General features: G+C 43.9%; 1 protein-coding gene across 3 annotated transcripts in view; it reads left to right on the top strand.

Annotated features, from left to right (window-relative positions):
- rigi (RNA sensor RIG-I) overlaps positions 1-19,487 on the top strand; it is a 72,719-nt gene that overhangs the window by 14,629 nt on the left and 38,603 nt on the right. For all 3 annotated transcript variants that reach the window (XR_009513146.1, XM_059974808.1, XM_059974807.1), the window contains 2 exons: positions 13,746-13,862; positions 17,194-17,347. Coding sequence is in view for 2 of the 3 variants with exons in the window: in XM_059974808.1 (XP_059830791.1) it covers positions 13,746-13,862; positions 17,194-17,347 (271 nt within the window). In the remaining variant the exon portion in view is untranslated. The remainder of the gene's footprint in view (positions 1-13,745; positions 13,863-17,193; positions 17,348-19,487) is intronic.

The following is a 19,487-nucleotide window of genomic DNA, read 5'->3' as shown; positions in this document are numbered from 1 at the left end:
GGTGTAGTGGGATAAAGAACTATAAGAAGTTTGAAAACAAGAAGAGATTTTATAATTGTAGAATTCTGCAAGTTTGGGAGAATCTGCATGTGCAAAGATGGGTAAATGGGATTGGGCCATTTGGAGTATTCTAGATGTTAATGAAATTATGACCTAAAGTCAAAGGACTAGTGGAAAGATGAAAAGTACTTGTGACTCTCAGTGAGTTCTGATGATCTAGAACATGCTGTCTGAATGGGACTGGGAACAAAATTCAACAATATCTTTCAATGAATTGGATAAATTCTTGAAGTAGGAAGAAAAAATCAGGAAAAATATTATATGTTCCAATTGGAATTAATTGGACTATTCCATCAGAATATGTCCAGACGCTCAATAGGCTGAATTTCTGCATTCTGTGCTACCATTGTGTGAACTGCCATGGTTTAAAGGTGCTAAAGAATTGTAAAGGAGCGGGTGCCCCTTTATTATTGCTGTAAGCCTGTAACACATGCAGTATGCATTATCAAGATTTGCTTTGCAAGTGTTAAGATTCCACAAACATAGAATGGTGCAGTTTTGTTGAACTAAGTGAGTTATTTCCCCTGTCTAATGTCCCCTATAACTTAGTATGTAAAAGTTAATATGTAACGAACACATAGATATAAAAGCTGGGGTGGGTTTCATTCTTCCAACCAGTCTTTGCTTCCATCAATAGTTCAGATGTTCAGAATCTGAAATTGGAAGGTGAAATTGCACAGTAAACACAAGAGTTGCTGGAAATCTTGAGCAATGCACTGCTGGAGAAACTCAGGAAGCCAGGCAGCATCAGTGGAGGGGAATAAACAGTTGATGTTACATGTGTCTGGATAGCATGCAACCTGATGACATGAGTAATGATTTCTCGGTTGTTGTTAAGCGCCATCAAGTCATCGTCGACTCATGGAGCCCCTATGGGTAGTTAGCCTAAATTAGTTTTGACCCTCGCAAAGGCAGCTCATTGCTGATAATGTTGCATTCTTAGCTGTCCTCATTGTGTCCATCCATCTGATTGACAACCTTCCTCTCTTCCATTGTCCTTCCACCTTGCCAAGCATGATATCCTTTTCCAGGTAGCTGTTTCTTTGCATGATGTGCCCAAAGTAAGATAGATTGAGTCTCGTCATTTGAGCCTCCAGAGGGAGACTTGGTTTGATTTCATTGAGGACTGATTTATTTGTACTGTGAGAGGTCCACAAGATGCATAGTATTTTTCCCCAGCACAACAATTCAAAGACATCAATATGCTTCCTATCCTTTTTCTTTCAACTTTAGCATCCATATAATGTCATTGAGAAAACCATTGCTTGCACAAGTTGAACCTTTGTATGTTCCTGGGGATCTTCTCTAAATTCTTCATGGCCGCTCTGCCAAGGGCGGTTCTTCGTTGGATTTCCTAACTGCTTACCACTTCAGTGTTAATCATTGATCGCACCAAGTAAGTTGAAAGTGTCAACCGCTTCAATTTCCTCTCCATTGAGACTGAAATTGATTGTGCTGCCAGTAGTCATAATCTTAGTCCATCTTGAGGTTATGCTCTTAGTTGCTGCTTAGCAGTTGCTTCAGGTCTTCTTCGTTTTCAGCCGGTATTGTGTCATCACCATAATGAAGGTTATTGATGATTCTGCCACCAAGTCTCACCCCTCGATTCTCCTCATATACCCCTGCTTCTCTAAAGATTTGTTTAAACAGGCAGGGGGAGGGAATACAGCATTATCATACCCCGTTATGGAAGCTGAACCATTCTGGTTCTCCTCGTTCCGTTCAAACTGCTGCTGCTTGATTGGTGTAAAGATTGCACATAAAATCAATTAAATAGAACATAGACTAGTACAGCACGTTACACGCCATTCAGCCCACAGTGTTGTGCCGACCCTTAAACACTGCCTCCCATATAAACCCCAACTTAAATTCCTCCATATACCTGTCTAGTAGTCTCTTAAATTTCACTAGTGTATCTGCCTCCACCACTGACTCAGGCAGTGCATTCCATGCACCAACCACTCTCTGAGTGAAAAACCTTCCTCTAATATCCCCCTTGAACTTCCCTCCCCTTACCTTAAAGCTATGTCCTCTTGTACTGAGCAGTGGTGCCCTGGGGAAGAGGCGCTGGCTGTCCGCTCTGTCTATTCCTCTTAATATCTTGTACACTTCTATCATGTCTCCTCTCATCCTCCTTCTCTCCAAAGAGTACAGCCCTAGCTCCCTTAATTGCTGATCATAATCCATTCTCTCTAAACCAGGCAGCATCCTGGTAAATCTCCTCTGTACCCTTTCCAATGCTTCCACACCCTTCCTATAGTGAGGTGACTAGAACTGGACACAGTACTCCAAGTGTGGCCTAACTAGAGTTTTATAGAGCTGCATCATTACATCGTGTCTCTTAAACTCTATCCTTCAACTTATGAAAGCTAACACCCCATAAGCTTTCTTAACTACCCTATCTACCTGTGAGGCAACTTTCAGGGATCTGTGGACATGTACCCCCAAATCTCTCTGCTCCTCCACACTACCAAGTATCCTGCCATTTACTTTGTACTCTGCCTTGGAGTTTGTCCTTCCAAAGTGTACCACCTCACACTTCTCCGGGTTGAACTCCATCTGCCACTTCTCAGCCCACTTCTGCATCCTATCAATGTCTCTCCGCAATCTTTGACAATCCTCTACACTATCTACAACACCACCAACCTTTGTGTCATCTGCAAACTTGCCAACCCACCCTTCTACCCCCACATCCAGGTCGTTAATAAAAATCACAAAAAGTAGAGGTCCCAGAACAGATCCTTGTGGGACACCACTAGTCACAACCCTAAAATCTGAATGTACTCCCTCCACCACAACCCTCTGCCTTCTGCAGGCAAGCCAATTCTGAAGCCACCTGGCCAAACTTCCCTGGATCCCATGCCTTCTGACTTTCTGAATAAGCCTACCATGTGGAACCTTGTCAAATGCCTTACTAAAATCCATGTAGATCACATCCACAGCACTACCCTCATCTATATGCCTAGTCACCTCCCCAAAGAACTCTATCAGGCTTGTTAGGCATGATCTGCCCTTCACAAAGCCATGCTGACTTTGGGCACAAATCCATGCCCATAGATCCTATCTCTAAGAATCTTTTCCAACAGCTTTCCCACCACAGACATAAGGCTCACTGGTCTGTAATTTCCTGAACTATCCCTACTACCTTTTTTGAACAAGGGGACAACATTTGCCTCCCCCCAATCCTCTGGTATCATTCCCATGGACAACAAGGTCATAAAGATCCTAGCCAGAGGTTCAGCAATCTCTTCCCTTGCCTTGTGGAGCAGCCTGGGGAATATACCGTCAGGCCCCGGGGACTTATCCGTCCTAATGTATTTTAACAACTCCAACACCTCCTCTCCCTCAATATCACCATGCTCCAGAACATCAACCTCACTCATATTATCCTCACCGTCATCAAGTTCCCTCTCAGTGGTGAATACCGAAGGGAAGTATTCATTGAGGACCTCGCTCACTTCCACAGTCTCCAGGCACATCTTCACACTTTTATGTCTAATCTGGGTCCTACCTTCACTCCTGTCATCCTTTTGTTCTTCACATAATTGAAGAATGCCTTGGGCTTTAAAAAGCGACCCACTTTCAGGAGCGGGCAGCGGAGTGCGCAGGAGCAGAGTGCTGGGCTTTGGCTCAGCGGGCTTCGGCGCAAGAGGACTTCGACAAGAAGCCTGTTTTTCATTTATTCTGACTAATCTAGGATCAGGTAATGGGGGAGACAGTTAGAGCAGTGGTGTGCTCCGTATGCAGTATGTGGGAGGTCAGGGTCAACACAGTTGTCCCTGATGACCACACCTGCAATAGGTGCATCCAGCTGCAGCTCCTATCAGACCGAGTTAGGGAATTGGAGCAGGAGCTGGATGAACTATGGATCATTCGGGAGGCAGAGGCAGAGATAGATAAGAGTTATCAGGAGGCAGTCACACTGAAAAGACAGGAGGTAGGCAAATGGGTGACAGTCAAGAGAGGCAGGGGGAGCAGACAGAGAGAGCAGAGCACCGCTGTGGCCATTCCCATCAACAATAAGTATACCGTTTTGGATACTGTTGGTGGGGATGACCTACCAGGAATAAGCTGCAGTGGTCCTGTCTCTGGCACTGAGGTTGGACCCTTGACTAGGAAGGGGAGGAGGGAAGAGAAGAGAGTGGTACTGATAGGGGATTCTATAGTCAGGGGGGCGGATAGGAGATTTTGTGGGGAAGATCAGGAGTCTCGGATGGTATGTTGCTTCCCTGGTGCCGGGGTCCGAGACATCTCAGATCAGGTGCAGGTTATTCTCGAGAGGGAGGGCAAGAATCCAGATGTTGTGGTCCATGTAGGGATCAATGACGTGGGTAGGATGAGTGAGGGGGTCCTGTGTAGGGAGTTCAGGGAGTTAGGTGTGAAGCTGAAGAGCAGGACCTCCAGGGTAACAATCTCAGGATTGCTACCTGCCACGTGCGAGTGAGGCAAGGAACAGAAGGATTATAAGGATTAATACGTGGCTGAGAGGATGGTGCAGGAGGGAGGGCTTCAGGTTTGTAGATAATTGGGCTTTGTTCCAGGGAAGGTGGGATCTGATCCAAAGGGATGGTTTACACCTGAACTGGAGCGGTACTAATATTCTTGCAGGGAAGTTTGCTAATGCTTTTTTGGGGGGGGGGGGTTTAAACTAAATTTGCATGGGGCGGGGATCCAGAATGTGAGAGAGGATAGCGAGATGAAGAATAAAGGACAGGTGGGGACTACACAGTTCCGGAATATTAAGTGTGTAGTAGAGGAAGGTGGGGTGGAACAAGTGATAAGGAGGACTCATGTACAGAGGGATCGTCTGACGGAACATGGAGTTAAATGTGTTGAAAGAATAAGTAAATTTAGGAAGGACAACAAAATTCTAGGGGCGTATAGCCCGATGGGAGTTTGGGGAGCTGGGTTAAGCACAATAGGCAGCGATTCAAACAGAGAGAGGAGAAATGGGCTAAAAATTCTATATCTGGATGCACAAAGTGTCAGAAATAAGGCGGATGAGCTTGAAGCGCAGGTGCGAATGAGTAACTATGATGTTGTTGGGATAATGGAGACATGGCTGCAAGAAGATCAGATCTGGGAAATGAATGTACAAGGGTATACATGCTATCGTAGGGACAGAAATGTGGGCAGAGGAGGTGGGGTGGCCCTGTTGGTGAGGAATGAGATTCAGTCCTTTGCAAGGGGGGACATAGGGTCAGGAGAAGTAGAGTCTGTGTGGATAGAACTGAGGAACAGTAAGGGTAAAAGGACCCAAATAGGTGTTGTCTACAGGCCACCAAACAGTAGCATGGATGTTGGGTGCAAGTTGAATAGGGAGTTAACATTGGCATGTAGCAAAGGTAATGTCGCAGTAGTTATGGGGGATTTCAACATGCAGGTGAACTGGGAGAATCAGGTTGGTGCTGGACCACAGGATAGGGAGTTTGTAGAGTGCCTACAGGATGCATTCTTGGAACAGCTTGTACGAGAGCCGACCAGGGACAAGACTCTTCTGGATTTAGTGTTATGTAATGAATAGGATTTGATAAGCGATCTCGTAGTAAAGGAGCCATTAGGAGGTAGTGATCACAATATGATAAGCTTTTATCTGCAATTTGAGAAGGATAAGGGCAGATCGGAGGTGTCAGTGTTGTGGATGAACAGGGGAAACTATGGAGCCATGAGGGAGGAGCTGGCCAAAGTTGACTGGACGGATAGCCTAGCAGAAAAGACAGTGGAACAGCAATGGCAGGTATTCTTGGGAATAATGCACAAGGTGCAAAATCAGTTCATCCCCCAGAGAAGGAAGGATCCAAAGGGGGGAAAGGGGCCACAGTGGTTGACAAAGGAAGTCAGAGACTGCATAGCATTAAAAAAAAAGGAAATATGACAGAGCTAAGGTGAGTGGGAGGACAGATGATTGGGAAGTTTTTAAGGAACAACAGAAATTAACTAAGAAGACAATACGGGGAGAAAAAATGAGGTACGAACGCAAGCTAGCCAGGAATATAAAGGAAGATAGCAAAAGCTTTTTTAGGTATGTGAAGAGAAAGAAGATAGTTAAGAACAATGTTGGGCCCTTGAAGAATGAATTGGGTGAAATTGTTATGGGAAACAGAGAAATGGCAGAAGAATTTAATGAATACTTTAGATCTGTCTTCACTAGGGAAGACACAAGCAATCTCCCAGATGTATGGATGGGCCAAGGACATAGGGTAACAGAGGAAATGAAACAGATTGACATTCGGAAGGAAACGGTGATGAGAAGACTGATGGGACTGAAGGCTGACAAATCCTTCAGTCCCATCAGTACTAAAGGTCCCTGCATCCTAGGGTACTAAAGGAGGTGGCCCTGGAAATTGCGGATGCATTGGTAATCATTTTCCAATGTTCCTTAGATTCAGGATCAGTTCCTGAGGATTGAAGAATGGCTAATGTTAACCCACTTTTTAAGAAAGGAGGGAGGGAGAAAACAGAGAACTATCTACCTGTCAGCCTGACATCGGCGGTGGGAAAGATGCTAGAGTCCATTATTAAGGATCAAATAGTGGCATATCTAGATAGCAGTGATAGGATTGGGCCGAGCCAGCATGGATTTACCAAGGGTAAATCATGCTTGACTAATCTGTTGGAGTTTTTCGAGGATGGAACCAGGAAATTAGACGGGGGAGATCGAGTGGATGTAGTGTACCTCGATTTTCAGAAGGCATTTGATAAGGTCCCACATAGAAGACTGGTGGGTAAAATCAAAGCTCAGGGCATCAGGGGGAAGGCATTGACATGGATAGAAAACTGGTTGGCAGATAGAAAGCAAAGGGTAACGGTGAATGGGTGTTTCTCAGAGTGGCAGGTGGTGACTAGTGGGGTGCCACAGGGCTCAGTATTGGGACCACAGCTGTTTACCATTTACGTTAACAATTTGGATGAAGGCATAGAAAATAACATCAGCAAGTTTGCTGATGATACTAAGCTGGGTGGCAGTGTGACATGTGATGAGGATGTTAGGAGAATTCAGGGTGACTTGGATAGGCTGGGTAAGTGGGCAGATACTTGGCAGATGGCGTTTAATGTGAGGTTATCCACTTTGGGAGTAAGAACGGGAAGGCAGGTTATCTGAACAGTGTAGAGTTGGGTAAGGGAGAAATACAAAGAGATCTAGGAGTCCTTGTTCATCAGTCACCGAAGGTGAATGAGCAAATGCAGCAGGCAGTGAAGAAGGCTAATGGAATGTTGGCCTTTATTTCAAAGGGAATTGAGTACAAGAGCAGGGTAATCCTCTTGCATTTGTACAGAGCCCTGGTGAGACCACACCTGGAGTATTGTGTACAGTTTTGGTCTCCAGGGTTAAGGAAGGACATCCTGGCTGTAGAGGCAGTGCAGCGTAGATTCACGAGGTTAATTCCTGGGATGTCTGGACTGTCTTACGCAGAGAGGTTAGAGAGACTGGGCTTGTACATGCTGGAATTAAGGAGATTGAGAGGGGATCTGATTGCAACATATCAGATTATTAAGGGATTGGACAAGATAGAGGCAGGAAATATGTTCCAGATGCTGGGGAAGTCCAGTACCAGAGGGCATGGTTTGAGAATAAGGGGTAGGTCATTTAGGACAGAGTTAAGGAAAAACTTCTTCTCCCAGAGAGTTGTGGGGGTCTGGAATGCACTGCCTCGGAAGGTAGTGGAGGCCAATTCTCTGGATGCTTTCAAGAAGGAGCTAGATAGGTATCTTATGGATAGGGGAATCAAGGGATATAGGGACAAGGCAGGAACCGGGTATTGATAGTAATTGATCAGCCAAGATCTCAAAATGGCGGTGCAGGCTCGAAGGGCCGAATGGTCTACTTCTGCACCAATTGTCTATAGTTTTCCCTTACCCTACTCGCCAAGGCCTTCTCATGCCCCCTTCTTGCTCTTCTCAGCCCCTTCTTAAGCTCCTTTCTTGCTACCCTATATTTCTCAATAGACCCATCTGATCCTTGCTTCCTAAACCTCATGTATGCTGCCTTCTTCCACCTGACTAGATTTTCCACTTCACTTGTCACCCATGGTTCCTTCACCCTACCATTCTTTATCTTCCTCACCGGGACAAATTTATCCCTAACATCCTGCAAAAGATCCTTAAACATCAAGCACATGTCCATAGTACATTTCCCTGAAAAAACATCATCCCAGTTCACACCCGCAAGTTCTAGCCTTATAGCCTCATAATTTGCCCTTCCCCAATTAAAAATTTTCCTGTCCTCTCTGATTCTATCCTTTTCCATGATAATGCTAAAGGTCAGGGAGCGGTGATCACTGTCCCCCAGATGCTCACCCACTGACAGATCTGTGGCCTGACCCGGTTCGTTACCTAATACTAGATCTAGTATGGCATTCCTCCTAGTTGGCCTGTCAACATACTGTGACAGGAATCCATCCTGGACACACTTAACAATCTCTGCCCCATCTAAACCCTTGGAACTAATCAAGTGCCAATCAATATTAGGGAAGTTAAAGTCACCCATGATAACAACCCTGTTATTTTTGCACCTTTCCAAAATCTGCCTCCCAATCTGCTCCTCAGTATCTCTGCTGCTACCAGGGGGCCTATAGAATACCCCCAGTAGAGTAACTGCTCCCTTCCTGTTCCTGACTTCCACCCATACTGACTCAAAAGAGGATCCTGCTACAGTACCCACCCTTTCTGCAGCTGTAATAGTATCCCTGACCAGTTATGCCACCCCTCCTCCCCTTTTCCCCCCTCTCTATCCCTTTTAAAGCACTGAAATCCAGGAATATTGAGAATCCATTCCTGCCCTGGTGCCAGCCAAGTCTCTGTAATGGCCACTACATCATAATTCCATGTATGTATCCAAGCTCTCAGTTCATCACCTTTGTTCTTGATGCTTCTTGCATTGAAGTACACGCACTTTAGCCCTTCTACCTTACTACCTTTATACCCTTTATTCTGCTGCTCTTTCCTCAAAGCCTCTCTATATGTCAGATCTGGCTTTACTCCATGCACTTCTTTCACTGCTCTATCGCTGCAGGTCCCATCCCCCTTGCAAATTAGCGTAAACCCTCCCGAACCATGCTAGCAAACCTACCTGCAAGGATATTGCTCCCCCTCAAGTTCAGGTGCAACCCATCCAATCTGTACAGGTCCCACCTTCCCCAGAAGAGATCCCAATGGTCCAAAAATCTAAAACCCTGCCCCCTGCACCAACTCCTCAACCACGCATTCAACTGCCATCTCCTCCAATTCTTACCATCTCTATCAAGTAGTACTGGCAGCAATCCTGAGAATGCCACCCTTGAGGTCCTGTTCTTCAGCCTTCTGCCTAGTTCCCGAAACTCACACTTCAGGACATCATCCCTCTTCCTGCCTGTGTCGTTGGTCCCAACATGTATCACGACTTCTGGTTGCTTTCCCTCTCGTACCAGGATGTCATGCACCCGGTCAGAGACATCCCGGACCCTGGCACCCGGGAGGCAACAAACCATGCTGCTTCCTACTCACGTCCACAAAATCTCCTGTCTGCTCCCCTGACTATAGAGTCTCCAATGACGACAGCTCTCCTCTTCTCCGTCCCATCCTGCTGCTCCACAGGGTCAGACTCAGTGCCAGAGGCCCTGCCACCGTGGCTCACACCTGGTCGGTCATCCTCGCCAACAGTATCCAGGACGGTAAACTTATTATTCAGGGGAATGGCTACAGGGGTGCTCTGCACTATCTGTCTACTCACCTTCGCTTTCCCCCCTCTGACTGTCACCCAATGACCTGCTTCCTGCAGCCTAGGTGTGACTACCTCCCTGTAGCTCTCATCTATGACTGCCTCATTCTCCCATATGAGTCAAAGGTCATCCAGCTGCTGCTCCAGATTCCTCTCAGTCTTCCAGATCGCCCAGCCGCAAGCACTGCTGGCAGACGTGACTCTGCAGGAGAGGGGAGTTCCCCCAAGACTGCCACATCTCACTGGAGAGGCCACATCACCGTCTCAGGAGGCATTGTAAAGACTAACTGGGAACAAGCTCGTCCTCCGCCTCTTCTCGTTAAAGCCTCAAATCTCCACTCCTTCACTGGCCCACTCACTCACTGGCCGCTTTCCTTAGGCCGCTCCACTTGAGGTAACCCTATTTATTTGTTTCAGCTTTTCAAACTGCTTGGTCACCTGCCCTCGATTGCCCAATCAGCTGCTTTCTGCTGAGTCTGAGCTATTTAAATCTTGATTGTCAATCAAGAAAAATGTTCCAGTACAGCCATGCGATTTAATGTGATCCATAGTTTGTCGTGACTGACACAGTTGAAGACCTTGCTGTGGTCAATAAAGCACATACAGATGTTCATCAGGTATTCTTTTGTCTTCTCGAGAATGCATCTCACATCTGCAGTGACATATCTTGTTCCCCTTCCTTTCCTGAAACCGCTTCAGGAGGCTTCTGCTCTAAATAAGGTTGAAGTCTTTTCTGAATGATCTTTAGTAAAGAATCTTGCTGGTGTGAGGAATGAAGGCGACTGTACAATAATTTTCACACTCCTTCGGATCACCTTTCTTCAATTGGTAAGAACACTTATTTCCTCCATTCATTTGGCCATGGCATTGTCATCCAGATCAGCTGACAGGGCATCATCAGTGTTAAAGCAGCTGCTCCTGGTTGCTGATTGAAGCTGATTGATTCCATTTAAAATTCCATTCCTGCTTCGGTAGGGCTTTCAGTTCTCCTTCAACTTCTTCCTTCTTCATCATCAGCTCCGATTGTAGATGTAGGATTATATTCCTGATCCAGTTTATCTTTCTGGTATAATGATTCACAGTATTCCTTCCATCATTGCTCGATCTTCTCAGATTCATTGAGCACGACACCTTGTGCATCTTTCAGCATTCCCATGTGATATTGGAATTTTCTCTTCCATTCTCGTAGCTTTAGGAAGACTGATCTTGTCCTTCCTTATTTTCCATTTCTACTTCTTCACACATGTTATTGTCACGGTTTTCTTTGTCTCACCTAGTGGACTGTTGGAAAGCTCGATTGAGGACTGTGACTGCTACCCATTTTTGATTTGCTTTGGCTTCTCTTCTTTCCTGTGCAATTTTCAGAGTTTCTTCACTCATCCAGTTTAGTCTACACTGCCTTTTAGCCTCGTGTAGACCCTTTTCACACTCCTTGTGTACAGCATTCTTGATACTTTCCTACAATCTCTCTGGTGTCCTATCGGTTGTGTTTAAAGCAGTGAAACGATAGTTCAGGCCATCTTTTGAATATTTTAAAGATCACATTTTGCTATTCTGGTGAAAGTCTTGCACTTCCTCAGCTTTACTTTGAGCTTGCATATTAGTGGTTGGTGGTCTGAGCCACAGTCAGCTTCAGGTTTTGTTTTCATCGACTTCTCCATCGCAGATTTCCACAGATATAACCTATTTGGTTTCTGTGAGAGTTGGGAGAGATCCAAGTGTACAGTCTGCACTTGTGTCATTGGAAAACATGTTTGAGATGAACAAGTAGTTGGTTTTGCAGAAGTCAACTAAACGTTGTCCATCTTCATTTCTGGTATCCAGTCCATATTTCCCAACTTCTTTTGACCATCCTTTCCACTCCCAACTTCTGCTTTTCAATCTCCCATAACTATCAGTATATCTTGTTTGCATGTTCCATCAAGTTCAGCCTGCACTTACTCATAGAAGAGATCTACTTCAACTTCCTCTGCATTTGTTGTTGGTGCATATATTTGTACCATGCTAATGTTGATAGGTCTTCCTTGCAGATGAATTGAGATTAGGCGATCACTGAGTGAAATGTATTTCAGTACAGCTCCAGCCTGTTTCTCCTTGACTATGAATGCAACGCCATTCCTCTTGTAGTTGTCATTTCTGGGAAAGTATGTCCAGTGTCGATCAGATTGAAAGTATCCCATGCCAGTCCACTACAGCTTGCAGACTCCAAGTAGATCAATTTGCAAGAGTTCCATTTAATCGTTCACTGTCTCCAGCTCTCCTTGATTCGTACTGTGTACATTCCATATACCTAAAATCTTAGCAGCCTCTGACATTCATTTGTGCCCAGGAACATCAGCAGTTGAAGGCTTTATTCCAACTGCATCAATCGTCTCGGCTGCACTCTGAAGGGTCATCAGCTCTGCCCCGTAGCTTGTTGAGTGTCATTCGACCTGGTGGGCAGTTCATCTTCCAGCACCATATCGTATTTTGTTTTTGTTTTACTGTAGTTGTCCGTCGGGTTTTCATGACAAGATACAGACATAGATTGTCTGGCCTTTCTTCTGCACAGATACAGCTGCTGCCTGGGTGGGTGGTTTGTCTTAGTCTGAGACCTGTCCATCATAGGAGAAACTGCCCGTAGATGCACCACCAATGGCTTAGCTCTCAGCATCACTGGTGCACACAAGCCCTCACAGTGCAACAAGCCAACAAACCATGTGAAGGATGGTTTCCCTATCAACCCATAATTTCCTCCTCCCTCCTCTCTTTTCCATTCTGCATTCTGCTTACCCTCTCACCCCCTTTCTCTCAGCTGCCATCGCCTCCTCCTGGTTCCCCTCCTCCTTCCCCTTATTACATAGTCCACTATCCTCTCCTATGAGGTTATGACTTCTTCACCTATCTCTTACTAGTCCTCACAGATTCTTACTTTGTCCCCCTTTCCCCCTCAACTGGTTTCACCTATCACCTTCTAGATTTTGCTTCTTCTCCCACCCCCCCCCCCCCTTCCTTTCCAGTCCTGATGAAGAACCTCAGCCACAATCATTAACTGCTTGTTCCTCTTCATGGTTGCTGCCTGATTTGTTGGGTTCCTCCAGCAGTTTGTGTCTGTTACTGAAAATGAGTGATAATGGAAAAATGGAGTAAGTAAAAAGTTGAGAAATTGCCAGCAACTGCAGTTGTAGAAACGGGGCTAGACTGCGGTCTGAGACAGTGAAGACTGTCGCAGAAGGCTGTTGTGTGCATAATGTTCTTTCTCTCCAGCTTCATTTGAGCTCCGTTAGAACATCATCGCTGTCATTGAAATGTCGGTTATAATTGGTACCTGGACCCAGCTGGGAGCCGGAGGAGAGGCTATTTATCATATACACCGGGACAGCACTAGGCCATTCTTTCACTTTCACAAGCTTGTTTCTTCTTTGATGAAGGAATGTCCGCCTAAAAAATCAGAGAGAATGATTAGATTGTATGGATAGTGTGGTTTTACCTTCACTGTAACATGGGATGAGGCTGCTTATAAAATATAAGAATATATATTTTAAAATCTGAGAATGTTACAAACAGTAGGTCAAGCACATTTGTGGACTAAAAGGAACCCTTTATCAGATAAGGAAAGCATCTCTGGCTGATATACCCCGTTCCTTGTGGTTAATATGTCTTCCACCTCATGATACGAGTATGTCACTGTGCCCAGATTTGTTAGATTTCTTGGATGAGTAAAAAAAATATATATTGTAAACCCTGGGTTACTGGGATAAGCTATTTGGGGATCTGGAGCTCATCTAAGAAACCATCCAAATTCTGATCCATATGGAAACATTTAATTTTGTTTGAGATTACTGAATAGTTGCCTGAAGCATGACAAGACAGCAGGTATATAATCACTCATATTTTTACAGAAGGGAACTGTTCAGTACAGTACAGTACAGTACAGAACTACTGTTCTGAAATGGAAATGATCCTTCTTGATAAATAACTTTATATGCTTTGTTTTTTTTTAATATAGAAAACTGTAGCCAACAAAATTCAGGTGCCACTAAACATTTAAAATTGAGAGCTTATCAAGAGGAGCTGGCAGAATCTGCAGTAGCAGGAGACAACACCATCATCTGTGCTCCTACAGGTACAAAGGAATCAATAACATTATCTGAATGTCGGGCATCTTGTATGCCCTTCTATTTAATGTTTCAAGTTCAAGTTCAGTTTATTCTCATTCAACCACATACATGAATACTGCCAAGCGAAACAATGTTCCTCCAGACTAAGGTGCACAACACAGAACATATAACTCGCACACAACACATAAAGTAATATTAATTAACAAATAAAGATATAGTCCAGAAGATTGACCTTTAGTATAAGCATTTAGCATTGACATTTGCACCTTGGGCAGATTAATGGGGTCCTGAGCTCTGGAATTCGTGCTGCAACACATTCTGCTAATAGGTGCTCATTTCTAAAATCCACCTTATCTGTCATAATAATAAGGCCATTGCCAATCTTTGTTTGATAACATACATGTTGAGGACCTGGGGCTGTTTGTACTATGTTAAGGGTGTGGTTGAAGTGAATGTGTAGTGAAGGACTGATTACAGAGCACATCAAGACATCTACCACATCTTAGAGTTTTATTTTTACTTGAACTGCTTATTCCCTTTAGAAAGTTGAACTTGTTTCATGCAATGCAATGGGTATCATAAAGACTGATTGATAATACATTTCCTAAAATTGTTATTTTTCTTCCTGTGGCTGAGTGGTGCCACAGCTACAACCTTTCACTCAAAGTTCAAAGTAAATTTATTATGGAAGTACACATACTACAACACTGACGTTCATTTCCTTGCAGGCATACTTAATAACTCAAATAACTGTAATGGAATCAATGAAAGACTGCACCAACAAGGAGTGCAGAGTACAGCAAACTGTGCAAATACAAAATGAAAGTAAAAACTGAAATAATAGTAATAATAAATAACTAAATAAGCATAAATATTGAGAAAATGAGATGAAGAGTCTTTGAAAGCAAGTCCACAGGTTTTGGGACCACTTCAGTGATGGGGCAAATGAAATTGAATGAAGTTGTCCCCTTTGGTTCAAGAGCCTGATGGTTGAGGGGTAATAACTTTTCTAAAAAGCTGGAGGTGTGGGTTAAGAACATAAGAAATAGGAGCAGGAGTAGGCCATCCAGCTCATCGAGCCTGCCCCGCCATTCAACAAGATCGTGGCTGATCTGTCCATAAACTCAGCTCCATCTACCCGCCTTTTCTCCATAACCCTTAATTCCCCTACTATGTAAAAACTTACTTTTCTTAAACAAATTTAGCGAGAAAGCCTCAACTGCTTCCCTGGGCAGAGAATTCCACAGATTCACCGCTCTCTGGGAAAAACAGTTTCTCCTCATCTCCATCCTAAATCTTCTGCCCTGAATCTTGAGGCAATGTCCCCTAGTTCTAGTCTCTATAAGATCCTCTCTCATTCTTCTGAGCTCCAGAGAGTATAGTCCCAGGCGACTCAATCTCCCCTTCATCCCTGGAATCAACCTGGTGAACCGCCTTTGCACTACCTCCAAAGCCAGTACATCCTCAAATATAGAGACCAGAACTGCACACAGTACTCCAGGTGCAGCCTCATCTGTACCCTGTATAGTTGCAGCATGACCTCCCTGCTCTTGAATTCAAACCCACTAGCAATGAAGGCCAGCATTCCGTTTGTCTTCTTAATAATCCTGTTGTACCTGCAAGCCAACTTTTTGCGATTCATGAACAAGCACTCCCAAGTCCCCCTGCACAACAGTGTTCTGAGGCTCCTGTACTACCTTCCTGATGGCAGCCGCAAGAAGAGAGCATGCCCTGGATATCGGGTGTCCTTGACGGATGTGGCTTTGCACCCCATGCCAACATGCTTAATGGCAGGGAGGGCTTTAACAGGACTGTAGCCATTACTCTTTGTAGGATTTTCCATCCAAGGGCATTGGTGATTCCATACCAGGCCGTGATGCAACCAGTTGGTATACTCTCCACCACACATCCACAGAAATTTGTCAAAGTTTTGGATGTCATGCCAAATCTTCACGAACTTAACTTCTAAGAAAGTAGGGGCACTGCTGTACTTCATTTATAATTGCACTTAAATTCTGGGCCCAGGACAGGTCCTCTGAAATGGTAACATCGAGGAATTTAAAGTTTTCAATGTCAGCAAGTTCAAGGAGCTGATTATTCACTTTAGGAGGGAGAAACCAAATGTCCAGGAGCCATTCCTCATTGGAGAATTGGAGGTGGAGGGGGTCAGCAACTTTAAATCCCTCAACCATCAGGCTCTTGAACCAGAGGAGATACTGGCTCGCTCCATCACTGAAATGTTCCCACACGTATGGACTTGCGTTCAAGGGCTCCAACTCATAGTCTCGACATTTATTGTTTATCTATTTATTATTATTATTATTTTTTGTTTAGTTTTTTCCCATCCCAAGCTGGTAACACCTGAGGTACGGGTGTGACCAAGAACACTCATTTGTCAATCGCTAGGGACTGTCGGACTGGTCTAGTGGTGCCTAGTATTGTGCCTCTCTGAAGATTTACATAGATATTACTATGTAGACCGGTTTGGTTAATGCTATTGTGTAGGGCCTTTGGGATGATACCAGTTGTTGATATCACTACCGGGACAATGTATATCTTGTTCATGTTTCAAAGTCTTTTGATTTTCTCTTTTAATTCAGCATGTTTCTGATATGCTTTTTGCATTTGCACAGTTCATTGTCTTTTGCACTTTGGTTGTTTGTTCATCGGTTTTCACTGATGCCATTCTGTCTCTTGTATTTTCTGTGAATGCCCACGTGAAAATTAATCTCAGGGTAGTATACAGTGACCCTGATAATAAATTTATTTTGAACCTTGTACGGTTTTCTGGCCACGTAACTGGGTAAATTGGATAGCTGTCCTGCTCAGAGTCCTTGAAACAAGACTTTTACAAAAATTTGTGGTATGGACAATGTTGGCAAAGCTGCCATTTGTTGCCCATCCCTTGATACCCCCGAGCAGCCATTTTGTTGGAGTGAATTACTTCCGGGGTCAACCATATTGGGGTATATTTGCAGCACTTATTGGCCAGACTTGAAAAGAAGCAATTTCTTTTTTAACGTGTTACCAGAGGAAGACCTTTACTCTGCAACTTTATTGTTGTTTTAGATAATGAAAGGCAATCATGTATACAGTATAAGAAACATAACTACAGAGTCGCACACAACTGGGATAATGATTGTGTCTTCTTAACTGGGAGTGTTTCTTCAGGTCCTTCTAACATCTCCACTGTCAGTTCTCTCACAGTTCATTCTCCAGGATTTGCAAATTTAGTCCTTTAATGTCATTGCTGTATGCATGTGGAATTCTTTGTGCTCCAGACTCTAGCCAAGAATAGCATTCTGATGAAATAAAAATGTCCATTTCCTTCCCAAGGGTCTGGGAAAACTATTGTTGCCCTGCACATTGCTGAACAGCATCTCAGGGAGAGCTTTGAAGGGGAGAAGCGTAAAGTTGCCTTCATGGCTACAACGGTTCCTGTCTTTCAGCAGCAGTTGGAATTATTTAAGAATCACTTCAAGAACACCAGGTATGACCAGAAATAGCCGCATCTCAACAGCTTGTTGATTGATGTATCTCTTGTTTCTCCTTTTCTGTTTTGACTGTAAATACTTTCCCATTATGTTGGCAAAGAACATAAAGCCTGGACTACACTCAAAGCCCGTTTAATGCTGAAGATGCGCTCCTCAGAGGTGGAGCACTATGTAAATCAGCACTATGCAGGGTCATTATAACATTACGTAAATGGACATGTCTGCCTGATTTTTAAAAAATCAAACCCGAGATATATGCTATTATTTTATGTATATATGGTAATTTGCAGAGTAACAAACAGGCAAACAGGCCTACCCTGTACACCACTGGAGCAGCAACACATCGCAGAAGCAGTGGAGGGAAGTGGGTGGTGGTCACATCTTAGAGAAGAGGCCATGGTGTGGGTCCACTGACTTTGGCACCTTTTACAAGTAGGCGTTGAGATTTGTCTGCCTTTACTTAAGTTTCCTCTCATGAAGTGGTTCTCGGTAGCAGGAAATCGTGTTGAGAAAACCTCTCTTTGCTTTATTGCTTCGCTCCCAGTCAGGGTCATTATCGATGATCTGGTCCATGATTTGTGTGATCGTGGTGATGCTGAGAAACTTTGTGGTGAGGTTTCTTGCTGGTGTTTCATCCACTTTGAAGACAAGCTCAGAAGGATAATCATTCTTTTTGATTATAGCCTTCAGTGTTGCAAGAAAATCCTGGGCTGCCTTGCTGTCTCCACTCGCTACTTCACCAGAGATGTGTATGCTATGGAGGTTACTGCTCTGTTTAAGTCTATCAAACCAACCTCCACTGGCTAAGAACAGTACTGACATCTTCTTCATCAGCTTCAAAATGCCATACCACTTGCAGTTTCACATCCATGCTAATGCTTTTCCTAGACACCTTAGATGTATACGGAAGTTGCAAGCAATTTTTCAGACATTAAGGGTGAAAGAAATGGAATAACTTGGTAAGGGAGCAAAATCACTTACACATGTAGGGGAGGCTGAGCATAAACTAATACATGATTGGCTGTGAGAGGCTCATTGTTTATGTAAAGCGCTCTCATTGGCTGGATTGAATGTTTAATGGTGGCCAACCTTAAGTTCTAAGTGTTGCTTAGAATGAATTTTTGTCAGAGTCATAGAGAAGAACAGCACAGAAACAGGCCTTTTGGCCTATTTAGTCCATGCGAAAACCATTTAATCTGCCTACTCCCATCAACCTGCACCAAGACCACACCCTTCATACCCCAACTTCCTTGTATCTTAAACATTGATATGGAGCTCACGTGCTGGCAGCTCTTTTCACACTGTCCCAACTCTCTGAGTGAAGAAGTTTCTCCTCATGCTCTCCTTAAACCTTTCACCTTTCACCCTTAACCCATGACCTCTGGTTGTTGTTCAACCCAACCTCATGGAAAAAGACTGCTTGCATTTTTTGTCATTTAAAAAAATTTCAGTAAAGAATTGAATAACCGTGTTTTAATGAATGAATCAGTGCTATGTGGGATCTGAGTGTAGTTGGCCCAATTAATGATGTTTATACTCCACATTCATCTTCTCAGCCTTTGTATTCCCTCTTCATTTACTCATCTACTTGCTTTTTGAAAGTACCAAAGCTGCTTGCATAACCAATTCCACAGTAGTCATACTTATCCCTGTCCCCTCTCCAAGTAAAGAAATTTCCTGAGAGAAAATATTCCTCATAATATTTATTTTGGATAAGTGGAATGAATTCTCACACATTCACCCTACTCAACCCAATCAATTTGAAGGCTTTTCAAGGTCTCTTAGTCTCTTATCTAATTCCATCTTTTCTAATAGCTGGAATATGTACATTTTCTCGCAGATTTTTTCCTTTGCTTCTATGCTTTTTCTATTATATAAAATGCTAAGTGTGCAAGGTAATCTATGATACAAGTTCATCATGGAATTAATATAACCATACTAGTCAAAATGTTTACTTTCTTCAGTACCTCATCATGGTAATAACGTTTGTGCTTTTTGTAGAAATTTTTGACGGAGGACTAGACCATTTGGCCAGTAGTCTCTATACTGGCTAAAACTGGAGTTAACGAGCGATTTCCCTGCTCCCGGCCCGGAGTGTTCTACATTAGAGCCCCTGAAGCACGCATTCAGTTACCT

This window comes from Hypanus sabinus, chromosome 7 (genome assembly GCF_030144855.1).
Source record: "Hypanus sabinus isolate sHypSab1 chromosome 7, sHypSab1.hap1, whole genome shotgun sequence".
Taxonomy (NCBI): Eukaryota; Metazoa; Chordata; class Chondrichthyes; order Myliobatiformes; family Dasyatidae; genus Hypanus; species Hypanus sabinus.
The sequence above is the reverse complement of the archived record's forward strand: the minus strand, read 5'-3'. Positions and strand labels throughout refer to the sequence as shown.